We start from the raw sequence: 12,888 nt of genomic DNA on the forward strand, positions 1-12,888 counted from the left end.
CAAAAATGCCTTCAAACTTGTGGGGATGGGCATTTTTTCCCATGAGTGACTGTGTTTTCCCCACAAGTATCCAGTCTTTAAGTCTGACATCATTAGCCGTTTCCGGGTCCAAACTCTGCTTCTGGTCCCAAAGTGAAACACTGCGGCATCACTGAGAGTTAAAAACTGTCTAATTTCTTTCATCTTTAACAAAATGATCAGTGTGGCTGCTCTCCTAGGTGTAACAATTAAGTTTAACATTCAGGCATCCATGAAAACAGAATTTATGAAATTTAACAGAATTAGAAGTTAGGAGGGCATTAGCTCGCTAGTTTCCATCTAAATATAATACACCATGTTCTGACTGAGAGATTTCTGAAAAAATTCAAACGTACAGCTCTGCTATCACTTCTGACATAAATGAAAGCAGAAAACTAAACAGCAGTGACTTTTGTAGGGTTACTAAAGTTGTACTAGCTGGTATATAAGGATGTGCTACGTGGTGGCTAGCTACACAGCTATAGTTAGCATAATGTGAAACTGGAGGATGGACGCTAACTGTTTTCCACTCAATAAAAGTTAATGTGAGGGTTCCTGATGGTTAGGGACAAATACAAACGCATGGCAGGATGCTGTAAACGGACCAAACTTCAGTTAGAAGAACCACCAAGATAATCCATCCACAATATGAGGTTAGTCATTAATATGCCGCTCCATGGGCTGGGCTGAAGGTTTTAAAAACTGAGCTTTAAAACGTGCTGCTGATGAATAGCGATAACATAAACCTAGAGAGGCTGACAAAATAAAACAACATAGCGCAGTGGTGGGACACGGTTCCAGCAGCAGCCTCTGATGTTAACTGGCAGCCCTTTATAGACTGCTGCTAATTGGCCCTCAAGCCATAACATTATCTGGGGTTACATACTAAGCTAAACTAATAAACTACACAAGCTTTATTTATATCAAGTCAATACTGTTGGTGCAGTGTGTAATTTTCTAGCTTTTTTTTAAAATCTTATGAATATTTTCCTTATGGCAGCACAGTGTGTGTAACGGTTTATAGTGAGAATTTCTTAATGTTGCAAATAATATTCTCTAGTGAGTTTTTCTATTGAAATTTCTATTATGTAGAAGAAGAAAAAAACAAGAACAGACAGAGTCAGAGCTGAAAAATCATCCTGTTTTATTTTCTTATTTTTTGTGAAAGCCAATTTAGAGTCACCAGTGAAGATGCGTGTCTTTGGATTGTGGGAAGAAGCCCGAGTCCTCAGAAGGGGAGAACATTCAAAGTCCACACAGAAGATCAGGAGATTAAACCAGGAACCTTATCCACTGCATCACCACATCACTTCTTCAAACTAACTCCCAGTTTCCACAGAACTTATTCTTTTAAATAATTTTTATTCTGTTTTATAGAAATTGATGAACCTGGCCAACTATGAGTAGCATTAGCATTGTACATTTTAATCATTTAGCCTATTATTTCTTTTAGGATAAAGTCATGTTATTTATCAGTATTTATGTTATCTGTGTAAAAATGCACTACATGGCTGCTTTTGCCTGTGCAGGCTGTGAAATAAATAGAAATGCCCAGCAAAAAATTATATTGGGAGTATTCTAGACCAGCGGCCCCCAACCTTTTTTTTGCACCAAGGACCGGTTTATGTCCGACAATATTTTAACAGACTGGCCTTTAAGGTGTCGTGGATGAATACAACAAAATAAAACCAGTACCAGTTCCAAAAAAGAGATTTATTCATAAGATACGGGAAAAGACCCAGGGAAACCTAGCTAACGATAAAAACAATTAAAAAAATAACTATAAAAACCCTGAAAACCGTAAATTTCACACCCGAGCCTCAACTCTCGCGGCCCGGTACCAAACGACTCACGGACCAGTACCAGTCCATGGCCCGGGGGTTGGGGACCGCTGTTCGAGACAACCCTGACAGTATGAATCATGTGACCATTTTTAACCCCACCACCCATATTTCACCACTAGCAGAGATAACACAGCTCATGTCTGGCTAACAAATAGGAAATTACCCTGTGGTGTCGTTTGTTAAATAAATAATTCATGTATTTTATTATCATGAGTTAATCATATTAATCCTTCATTATGTGAAGGATTCTTTACATGATCTTATTCATCAGTCTTGGTGTAGACAGCGAGAGCGAAATCTGCAGTGATGTTGGGTTCATAGGTGGACGGGATGATCACATACTCTCCAGGTTCCAGACTGTGGAGTTCAATGTGATCTCGCTCAGACCTGTAAGTCTTTTCTGCCTTCACAGGCCTGTTCCTCTGAAAGAAATCCTGTTGCAGGCGTCCTTTTGGAGTCTGGCAGAAATATAAAGGAATATCTATAGTGAAATACTCTCCTGAGTCTCAGTGTACATTGTTATTAAAGTTATTAAAATGCTGAATTTACTTTTGGTGCACAGTCAAGTTTCATATATTTGTTATTGTTTGTACTTACCCCTGGTGGAATCTGTTAATTGGAAAATGGTAAGAATAACTTCATTAAACTGTTTCACAGGAACCAATTTCCATAGTAACTTTAAATAATGAATGTGAAATCAGCGAAGACATTTTTTCATTATTATTGTCTTACTAACTCAGCTGCTCAATTAGGTAAGTACTTTTGTCTTAATTACAGGATGATACAATTGTTTTAATAATTTTGTTTCTTGTCCTTCAGTATTCAGTTGCAGTATTTAACAATTATTTAAATTAAAGGAAGCACATTGAGAATGAATACCTTATAGATGGTAAGTCTAGTTCGGTGGAGGCTTATCTCTTTGCGATTTCCCTGCTGAGGTTTCTGCATCAGGGAGAGCACGATGTTTTTGTCTCCTGGCTCCTTCTTGTCTATAACAGTCACTCGAATGCGATACTGAGGGTTTGTTGCAAAGGTGGCTACAGAGAGTGAGGAAACATTCATCTTGTTAATTACATTTTAGAAATTTATGGTGGGTTTTGTGTTTGCACAGATAAAAGAAATATGTAAAAACTATATTATTCTTTTAGTGATAGTTAAAGTTTAGATAGGAATGAACTTGTCTTACAGTGTTTCACATTGCCACCTGCAGATGTCCCTGCTACCCAGCTGCCATCGTAAATCATGCAATTCCACTGACATTTTAAGTCTCCATCAAGAAAGTTAGGGGTCTCACAGCAGATGGATACGTAAGCAAAATAGGAACAGAAGTCCTCCATTTGCATCCTGGCAGACGGATGAGCAGATAGAGATTTTAAAAAATATATATACATAAAATATCAACCAATAAATAATAAGATGTAAACTCTTTGGTATTGCATCAAAATGATCATATGATTTTTTGTTTTTGAGTTTTTAAAAGCTTTTTTTAACTACTGAGAGTAATCAGTGTGCAAAATTTAGAATTTACCAGAACTCTCCGTCGTCATGGTCGAAACACTTTTTTCGAACTTCTGGACTTACTTTGTCCCACAAATCTGACCTGAGAACACGAAACAAATAAGTTAATGATAGACTTTAATGCTGCAAAACAGATATATTTTATATACTATATATATATATATATACTACACATACAGCATTTCTGTTCTTGAGGTCGATAAATATTTTGCACTGTGCTGAAAACTCCCCTTCAACATGTGAGAGTGTTTGTCATTGTTTTTAATTTGGCTGGAAGTTCATAAGTTGTTCTTCTTTATATTAGAAAGCATCCTGTGATCATCCACCACTATTGTTCTCTGTGGATGTCTGGCCATTTTCATTTTGCACAGCATACCTATGTTTTCTCTCTCTCTCTTTTGTTGACCACTTATTGTTCCAGGTATACTGTTTATCTTATGTTTAGAAATTCTTGAACTGCCTGTTGTAGGTTTGCATAAACAGCTTCTGATTAAATCATAATTACTATTTTTTTTTTTCAGTTTTATGCCTGTCTATTTATCATAACACTGTGAGTTGATTACGTGTAGGTGCAACGCTAGTACAAATTGTGTCATTGTCAGCGATATATGGACGTTGTTTGTTGTTTAATTAAGTCAAGTACTTGTCGCTCCATTTTCCGTTCCACTCCTGTTTACCCCATGGGTTCATGACTCGCACCAGTCGTACTTTGGAGCCGTTTAATTCCACCTTCAGATGAAATAATGAAGTGAAGATATCAGGTATTAGAAATGCTTCAGTAATGGTATCACATTATCACATTCATTGATACTATCACAATTTTTGCAATTAAGTTTTCTTAGCTCTTGTTTTCACTCTTTTCCTATGGTGAACGTAAATTTCTAGCTCCTTGGTTTACCTTAGTGACACCTGTGATGGAATAGGCATGGCCATTCACCAATCCAGTGTCAGAGACCAAAGCACCCTGAAAAAGACAGAACAAGGGTTGTTTTTTTTAATCTATTGTTATTGATTTTTGTTGGGGTTTTTTTTGTTTGTCTTTTTTTTACCTCTTCGTGGTAAGTCCAACAACAAATCAGTGATTGGCACCTAGTTGCTCTGTTTAATGTGAGCCAAAGATCACCATGGCCAGCTGAGTTCATCTCCTTCAGTTTGTAAGTCTGGTTTACACCTCCAGTGAAATCTTTGCAGGCCTCTGATGGAAACCCAGCATGCATGTCTGCATACGAGCCACAAAGTCTGAAGGAGGCACCCAGAAGGAGAAACATTTTTAAATCAATGACATTCATGTCAGAAATGTGACCTTCTAAACTGATTTACATGAAAGTGTGAGAGATGGTTATTTACTTGGCATATGCCTTCTCCAGCAGAGGAGCCCAGAACTCATTTCCACATTTCGAGGACACAAACAGTAACTGCTTTTTGATCGTTGGCAGATTGTCATCAATGACAACATCTACCCACTTTCCAAACCTCCAGAACTGAAACAGAGAGGACAGCTAAGAATCAATCAGAGGTGGCAAAAGTAGCGAGATTCTGTACTTTGATCTAGATTAGATTTCTGTACTAGAAGTAAAGATACTAGTGTTAAAAAATACTCCAATAAAAGTTGATGTACTGATTCCACTTCTTCACTTTCTTTTTAAAAGTAATAAAGTACAGGCTCTGAAATGTACTCAAAGTAAGAAAGTAAAATGTAGCTCTTTGGAGGACATTTCTAAGATAAGCTGAACATCAGCAGAGAAACAGAAGGAAAATACAAACACCTCCATTTTTTGTTGCCTAGATTGTAGGCGTGACTTTGCCTCTAAACAGAAAATAAGTCGGCAAGAGGTTAAAGTGAGATTCAGCATGTAGGGCAGGGGTGGGCAACTCCAGGCCTTGAGGGCCGGTGTCCCTGCAGGTTTTAGATGTATCCTTGAACCAACCCAGCTGATTTAAATGGCTAAATTAGCTCCTGCAGTTCTCCAGAGGCCTGGTAACGAACTAATCATGTGATTCAGGTGTGTTGACCCAAGGTGAGATCTAAAACCTGCAGGACACCGGCCCTCGGGGCCTGGAATTGCCCACCCCTGATGTAGGGCCTAAAATCAGTTTTAATGGCTCAGAGTGGAGAAAAGAATCACAACTCACAATAATTTCTATTAAGAGCTCCATTCAGTGATAGTTCAGGCTGTGGTGATTTGATCATCATCCATCCATGACAGTAAAGCAAACTAACCTGTTTATCCTGCACTGACCTGCAAAGTTTTTTCAAGCAACCTTTGAATAACACAGCAAATCTGCCTCAGCTTGTTTTTCAGCAGGTTTCACAGCATGAAAAAACACTGTGCCCCTTGTACTGGGGAAAGGGATTATCTTTCATTTGTTACTGTTTAAGCTCATGAACGGCCAACTCTTGAGCCACAATCGCCAAGGCTCGCAGTGACGTGAAACAATAACTCACCTCAAAAATGTTAAAACAAAAGTAGCGAGGCTGTTTGGAAAATGTATGGAGTAGAAAGTATAGATATTTGTTTAAAATGTAGGGAGTAAAAGTAAAAAGTTGTCAGAAAAATAAATACTCAAGTAAAGTACTGATACCTGAAAATTCTAAGTACAGTAATAAAGTATTTGTACTTCGTTACTCACCACCTCTTGAATTATTAACCACAATGTGTTGTGTTTCTGTTTTATAAAAGTATTCTTTAGACACATTTATTAATCCTTTGTTACCCTGAAGTGAAATATTCCTGCATAGTTCTCAAAGGACTGGTCCATTGGCACAGCTTGTGCCATCAGATTTTCTTGGAAGGTCAGTGCAGATATTGCAGACAAAAACCAGCAGTTACCTGTTGAAAGGAGGAAACTAATAGTTCTCCCAAGATGTGGAACATACTTGTCATTGTCATTAGCTATAGGCAAGAAAGTTTTGCTTACCCACTTTGCCTTGTCCAAAGTCAAATCGTGACATACCATCTTTACTGAAAGCAGGCTGATCCTTCTTTCCTTGTTCTCTCAATAAATCCTTGAAAAGACAGTGGAGAAAAATATGCTGACAAGCATGTAAAAAGAATCTGTTTTCCTACTGTACAGAAACGCTAACTAACAATCCATCAGATTTCGAAGTGAAAGAAAAATAAATATATTTAAAATGATTTTACTGCTGGTCGAAGCCATTTCACTTCACTCTCCTGTGAGGAACTCATATCAGGCAGGTCACCCAAAGAAAGACCGTTTGGTGGGAACTCGTTGTCCACAAACAGTTCTCCTTTCCGGAGGCAGTCAGCTTTTATCTGAGCAAAGTCCTGATTTTTGAACTTGGCAGGGTTGGAGGGGCTTCCCTCGCTGCCATCCTGGTAATGCAAGTTGATGAGACAAGTTTCAGATTTAGCCATGATGATGATCAAAGTCTTCCGACAGATTCTGGTGCAAGGAAAAAAATAATAATTCAGACACACCTAACTCCGTGTGAGAGCTATCATTGAAAGGAACAGAGATTATTACATGTGCACGGTGACAACCAACTGATCCCTCCTTGCAAGAAGAGTTCCTTGAAATTGCCAAATGTGACATGTGCAGCACACACCCTCTTTTATATATTGACAATGTATTACATAAGACTGGAGTCCCAACCCTAAACATGTAGATTAGATATAATGTAAAAAAAAAAAAAAAAAAAGATAGAAAGGCCTCACTCTGAGCCTGCTGTTTTGTCAGATTTGATGAATTTCCACAAATCTATGTGGCAAAGACATGTTAAAGACCAGTTAGCTGATGCCCTTGGCCCTCTCGCTAGCCATCTCTCGCCCACTGTAAGAAACCCCGGAGTATTCCTGGATGGCTCTTTTAAACTTGAGAAACAGGTGTCCACTGTGGTAAAAAACAGCTTTTACCAGTTGCGTCAGATTTCCAAAGCAAAGCCATTCCTTCCTTTAAAGGACCTTGAAAAGCTTATCCACGCATTTATTACATCCAGATTGGACTATAGTAACTCCCTCTACTCGGGCCTCCAACACTCTTCTCTTTGCCGGCTTCAGTTAATTCAAAATGCAGCTGCGCGTCTTTTAACAGGTACGAGAATCCATGAACACATAACTCCAATTTTAGCCAAATTGGAGTTGAACACATAACTCCAATTTTAGCCAAATTGGAGTTATGTGGCTCCCTGTTAAATATCGCATAGATTTTAAAATTATTTTTGTTCACTTTTAATATTCTGAATAATTTAGCGCCCACCTATCTCTCTGAACTACTCCACTTATACAATCCCAACAGAGCACTTAGATCGTCCAACCACAGGCTCCTAGCACAACCTAGGTCTCGAATGAAGTCGAGAGGTGACCGGGCCTTTGCATCCGTGGCACCTAGACTCTGGAATAACCTCCCTGTTCATATTCGTACTGCCGAGTCTATCCAGTCTTTTAAATCACGTCTTAAAACTTATTTTTTTTACTTTGGCTTTTGATTCTGTCTAGTTGGCTGGTCTAGCTTGTTGTGTTGTTACCTATTGTTTGTTGTCCTCTTTTATTGTTTGTTTTAATTGTATCATGCTTTTACTGACTGTGAAGCACTATGGTCAACACTGTTGTTTTAATATGTGCTATATAAATAAATTTTGATTTGATTTTTGATTTAAAGAAAATACATGATCACTTGCTTTTATCTCACCCTGTTCCTTAGCATACTCCTCTGTCATACTAATGCTCTGCATGGCCTATCCCTGTGGTGTTCCCGTTTCCTTTTGTATCATAGCTCCTTATTCAACAAACTTAGACAATGTTTCCACTATGCCTCCTAAACTTCTGAGTTTTTCTCCAACTATTAAACAAGGTATTTAATTTATCTACCTTCACTATGTCGAATCATGTTTCTGCAGCAGAGGCAATAAGATACACGTGCATTGCCTCTTTTGATTTACACCATCAGACAATATTGGTGACTTTTGTTCAAAGCTCATCTGTAAAAAATGTGAGGTGTAGTGATGGGTCCAGCAACACTAACGCACAGGCGCATATATCAAGCTCACAGAGTGAAACCTGTATCGGTGCGTGTCGCTTTAAGAAAAAGTCACGTGATCGATACAGCTGCTGTATCGCTCATTGCCAACGAGCCAAACTGTGTTTAAAAGGTACCGCATCCGCCAACGGAATGAGTCGCCACCAAAAAAAACCACGAAATTACTCTCGCAAAGATTAAAAAAAAAAAAAAAAAAAAAAAAAAATTACACATCTCTCCATAACAAAATGGAGCCCGAAAGAAAAATAAATGTTTCTGCTGTGTGGGATCATTTTGATCTTTTAACTGCAAATAGTTTGTCTGTCTTTGTTTCAGTGTAATCCATCAGCGATGAGACATAAACACCTCAGTGTTTAGGCATTACAGAGCCAAACATGAAAATGAGGAGACAAACACACCGAGAATGAACACAGGTAGACCTATATAGACACTGAACAGCTTTATCATCATTTTTTTTTTGTATTAATATGTGTTTTATTATTTTGAAAACAAGCGTCTAGGAAGACCGTTCTGGATCAGGCAGTCCTGAATTTTATTATAGAGGACTGCCAACCCCTTAGTATTGTGGAGTGTCGAAGAGAAACATTCCAAGATCAGAGGATCCTTTAACGTACTGGGGGAATAGGATGACCTTTTCCACCTGGCTTTACATTTTTTGTGTACCCCAGCTTCATCTATGCCTGTCAGTTTTCCAAAACTGGGGAAATGGTGTCAACCCCCCCCCCCCCAAAAAAAAAAACACGCAATAAACTGAATGCAAAAACATTGGATAAACTTATTTTTTTGAATAGAAATTTATAATAAACTCTGAGTCAATTACATTTAAATGGGTAATATTATATTCAGAATACTTTCAGTTTAATTTTCACTTAATGTCATTCACAATATATTTTAAAGATGTCTACAATATTTGAAATGTAAAAGATATAAAATGATTCCATAGAAAGTACAATACCTTACAGTGTATACAAGAATGACTAGGTCATTAAATCAGTGTCTGTTGTGAGTGTCAAGTAAGTTGCCTGCAATGATATTTAAGGTCCAGCAGGTGTCAGTATGGAGCAAAACAGCAACACTGTGTCTACACAGTGTTGCTGTTTTGCTAGTTTGGGGAATGTGCTGAAACGCTTTATGAAGCCTCATCTACCCATTACTAGTGAGGTGATTACAGCCTTAAGAAACATGCTCCGTGTTTGCCATTTGTCCCTATATTAACAGCCAACTATATAAAATGCTTTGCTCTGCCAGCTGCAGAGAGCGCAACTGTTAAACAATTCTAAGATAAAATCACGAGCTCACTCAGTCATTAAGTAGTGGAAGGAGAGTACACACAACGTAAAGTATTCACCAGTCCAAACTTGTTAAAGACATTTTCCTGAAACAGACGCATTTGAGCTTTAGAGTTAAATTTAAGTTGATTCAACTTTATTGCCAGGGCTGACTTGGAGTTGCTCATCTTGCTCATTAGATTCCGATGAAGAACCAGGAACAGAGCTACCAATTCTGATTGTTGAAACATGTTCTGAAAAGTCAGTGACTTTACACCTAAGAAAGCTAAATTGCCATTTTTTGAATGACTTGAGTTCTGAAAGGTGCTACACAATAAAAATGAATCTAATAGAAGCATGATAAACACTCACCAGCCACTTCATTATTTACAGCAGCCACACTGCTTTACAACTCAGTAAATTTATGTAGATTTAGTTCAAACCTGACAGTGATTTTCAGAGTAACAGGGTTGCTGATGGCAGGTTCTCATTTCAAGCTGCTGTGATGCAATCAGACCCAAATCTGATGTTCCCTATATTTTGTCAAGTCCGTTGTTCATTTCAGAGCAGGACTCTTTGCAGTAAATTTGGAGTAAAGCTACAGTCACCTGATGTGGTTCAAGTCCAAGTCAGATAATATTGAAAGCCAAGCCATTAAAACACTTTGAGACTAAAAAGTAAGTCTGTATTTTACTGAGCGCCAACCAGGTGTTGTTGAATTAAAATTCAAGCCTATCGTTTAACACAATGATGAGAACACTGGTTTCATGTCAACAGTTTATTCAAATTACAGCAACATCAGCTCTTAAACATCAAGCAATAAATGCTTTCCATCTTCACATAAAGATCCAGTCCAAGTCCTCTTTTCACCTGAGAGAAAGGAAATAGACTGAATGATGTGCAAAATAAAAAGCCAACACAGATTAAAGTGAAAATAGGCTAACAATTCCAAAAAGAGTTTCTTTACTGCATCATGTTATTTTTCAAACTGCATCACTGCATTTCTCCAGCAGAGGTCACACTAAACAGACCACATTATTGCTAAAAGACAATTATAGGACTTAAGACATCTGACCATTTAATCAATAACTTAACATGCATGTATCTTACCGAGCTCTGGATCCATGTATACTGAAGCAGAGTCTCTGCAGCCACTGAATCCAGTTCTGAGACATAAATAAGAGGAAGTTAATGTCAAGAAGCTTTCGTCTAACAGCAGAATGTAACGCTTCCAACTTTCTGTTCAGAAAACCAACAATCACCACTGAACAATCTGACGGTAATTCCAGCTTTTCAGTTTAGGTTTCATCACCACAATTAATGATAAGTACTTGTCATATAGAGGAAAAATGTTACCTGATAAATTCACTGGACAGTGAACTAAGTCATCATTTGACAGACCTGATAATAAAAAAGGGAGACATCAGAATATGCAGCACACTTTGATAAGCATCAATTTCTTTAATTTGAAGAGACTCAGAAAGGTGGATTAGAGACAATCGTCAGTTGTCGCATCTGACGGCACTTCCTATTCCAGGTTTTCATCATTGATACAGCCACTCAGGGCTCATAGGACTCTTAGGAAATGCATTTCCAATTAACTCCCCTTTGCACAACAAAGCATTCTCATTTAAATTTTAAAGTATCACAAAATGATGAATAGCATTGGATTCAATTTTAAACAGATTTTATTTCATTGGACAAAATGTGGAAAGCTTTTTAGGATCAGACACAATTATACAAACAAATTGCAGCAGGATTTCAAATGATGTCAATTCCATGTGGTGCACAGTGAGTACTTTAAAAATCAGTCCGTGTTGTACAAAGGTGAGCTTATCTTTAAATACAGTCAGGTTTGTTATAAGTGTACTTACGAAGACTGGCTAGGCATGTCTTCAGATGAATCTCAACCAGCTCACTTAGAGACATCTGAAACAAAGTTCAAAATGGTGAGCCACTTGAACTGATCAAGTCAATTCTAGACAAATTTATTCTCACTTTGTGTTCAGAAAACCAATGATCAACACTGAACAATCTGCCGGTAATTCCAGCTGTTATCAGTTTAAATTTCATCACAACAGAAGCAGCCAGTTTTTCATGCTTATGGGCAGGAATGGAAATTTACCTGTGTGTAACAAATCCACATCTGTCCACTAGTTCAGCTGGGAGTGCACACACCATGCAGACAAACATCCTTCACGGATGCTCAAGTTCTCTTCCTTTACCCGGAGGAGGAAACCGTGAGCGTGTGAGTTCATTTGTTTTGACATGTATCAGAACTACATGGGTTCAGAACTATTAAGCCAACCTATGATCCTGGTTTGTCATCCTCTTGATCTGGCATCTTCTGAGTAGCCTGAAGAGCAAACAGAAGTTAACTTCTACTCATGTGAACAGACTTATTCCCACACAGCTATTTTGAGACTGAGGCTCAGAACAGTGAGTGAGAAACATCGTCAGTTATCGCATCAGACGGCACTTCCTATTCACAGTTTTCATCACGGTTACAGATGTATCAGACAAACAGCTGGGTCCACTTTATGGTCACTCACCTTCCAAGGACACAAGGAGACCACAGGAGGACTTGAACAGAACAATTTTTGTACTCATACTGTGACCCAAAAGCGCTAGGTCCACCTGAGTGAGAGGAAAATAATTATTTTTTTAAATCCTTCTATGGTGTTCATATTGTTACTAAGGCATTTGACAGCTTTCTGAGAATTCAATATTCACTATTTTATGTTCTTCACACAAAAAGAGATAAAGAGAATGAATGGGTTTGAAATAATTTGCATAACCACTTTATCAGTAGCATAAGTGCGTCAGACTTTCAGAAATATGATTTTCCAGACTCATGGCAGACATGAGACATCGAGGAGGCATTCAATGCTTGCATTAAGATATGCAGAAAGCGAAAAGCACAGGACCAGCAGTCCTCCCCACGTGGCTACAACATCACAACTAAGAACAATGCTAACCTTCAACTTTAACGAACTGAAATCACGACTTAAACACGCTTACAAACTAACCTTTAACGCAGGGCATTTCATTTAAAACCACCGCAGCCTTCTCACGTATCAATGCACTTCGCAAGTTCAGTGAAACTAGCGACAATGAACCACACCGGACGAGAAGAGACCAAAAGGGCGAACAATGTGCGTTTGCGCGTTTTTATACTGCGGCTGTCGCGGAAATAAAACGTCAGTGCTACTTCGGCTTTCTTCGCATTTTGTCGGCGAAAA

General features: G+C 38.3%; 1 protein-coding gene, 1 long non-coding RNA gene and 4 other non-coding genes across 8 annotated transcripts; all 6 read right to left on the reverse strand.

Annotated features, from left to right (window-relative positions):
- Nucleotides 1-1,146: 1,146 nt before the first annotated feature.
- LOC146379263 (calpain-2 catalytic subunit-like) lies at nt 1,147-6,906 on the reverse strand. Of its 2 annotated transcripts, XM_084940471.1 has the most exons (13): nt 6,821-6,906; nt 6,524-6,715; nt 6,300-6,387; nt 6,096-6,211; nt 4,728-4,861; nt 4,430-4,619; nt 4,279-4,344; nt 4,024-4,109; nt 3,391-3,462; nt 3,049-3,206; nt 2,742-2,899; nt 2,460-2,471; nt 1,147-2,320 (listed from the first exon to the last, which is right to left on the reverse strand). In XM_084940471.1, the coding sequence occupies exons 2-13, from the start codon at nt 6,566-6,568 to the stop codon at nt 2,123-2,125; spliced, it is 1,323 nt and encodes a 440-aa protein (XP_084796597.1). In that variant the 5' UTR covers nt 6,569-6,715; nt 6,821-6,906; the 3' UTR covers nt 1,147-2,122. The 2 variants fall into 2 exon arrangements, with proteins under 2 accessions (XP_084796597.1, XP_084796596.1); XM_084940470.1 differs by having other exon boundaries at nt 6,524-6,892.
- A 3,503-nt stretch (nt 6,907-10,409) lies between these two features.
- Nucleotides 10,410-12,832, reverse strand: LOC146379264 (uncharacterized). 2 transcript variants are annotated; one of them, XR_014801420.1, is made up of 8 exons: nt 12,676-12,832; nt 12,199-12,283; nt 11,955-12,002; nt 11,772-11,865; nt 11,521-11,575; nt 11,003-11,047; nt 10,757-10,812; nt 10,410-10,516 (listed from the first exon to the last, which is right to left on the reverse strand). It is a non-coding gene; the product is annotated as an uncharacterized LOC146379264 (long non-coding RNA). The 2 variants fall into 2 exon arrangements; XR_014801419.1 differs by having other exon boundaries at nt 11,772-12,002.
- Nucleotides 10,888-10,960, reverse strand: LOC146379265 (small nucleolar RNA SNORD65). Its single transcript, XR_014801567.1, has one exon. It is a non-coding gene; the product is annotated as a small nucleolar RNA SNORD65 (small nucleolar RNA).
- LOC146379266 (small nucleolar RNA SNORD49) lies at nt 11,121-11,198 on the reverse strand. The gene has a single exon (XR_014801563.1). It is a non-coding gene; the product is annotated as a small nucleolar RNA SNORD49 (small nucleolar RNA).
- LOC146379267 (small nucleolar RNA SNORD65) lies at nt 11,650-11,724 on the reverse strand. Its single transcript, XR_014801566.1, has one exon. It is a non-coding gene; the product is annotated as a small nucleolar RNA SNORD65 (small nucleolar RNA).
- Nucleotides 12,081-12,152, reverse strand: LOC146379268 (small nucleolar RNA SNORD49). The gene has a single exon (XR_014801562.1). It is a non-coding gene; the product is annotated as a small nucleolar RNA SNORD49 (small nucleolar RNA).
- Nucleotides 12,833-12,888: the final 56 nt, after the last annotated feature.

Source organism: Perissodus microlepis, chromosome 10, assembly GCF_051167445.1.
Source record: "Perissodus microlepis isolate ML-2025 ecotype Zambia chromosome 10, ASM5116744v1, whole genome shotgun sequence".
NCBI lineage: Eukaryota > Metazoa > Chordata > Actinopteri > Cichliformes > Cichlidae > Perissodus > Perissodus microlepis.

What these genes read in the sequence shown, in the direction of transcription:
- LOC146379263 (XM_084940470.1), bottom strand. Translation starts at nt 6,757, where the DNA reads ATGGCTAAATCTGAAACTTGTCTCATCAACTTGCATTACCAGGATGGC. An exon ending in CTGGAGAAGGCATATGCCAA is followed by an intron (nt 4,620 to 4,727) that starts GTAAATAACCAT and finishes TGCCTCCTTCAG; the next exon opens with ACTTTGTGGCTCGTATGCAG. An exon ending in CCATCACAGGTGTCACTAAG is followed by an intron (nt 4,110 to 4,278) that starts GTAAACCAAGGA and finishes TTTCATCTGAAG; the next exon opens with GTGGAATTAAACGGCTCCAA.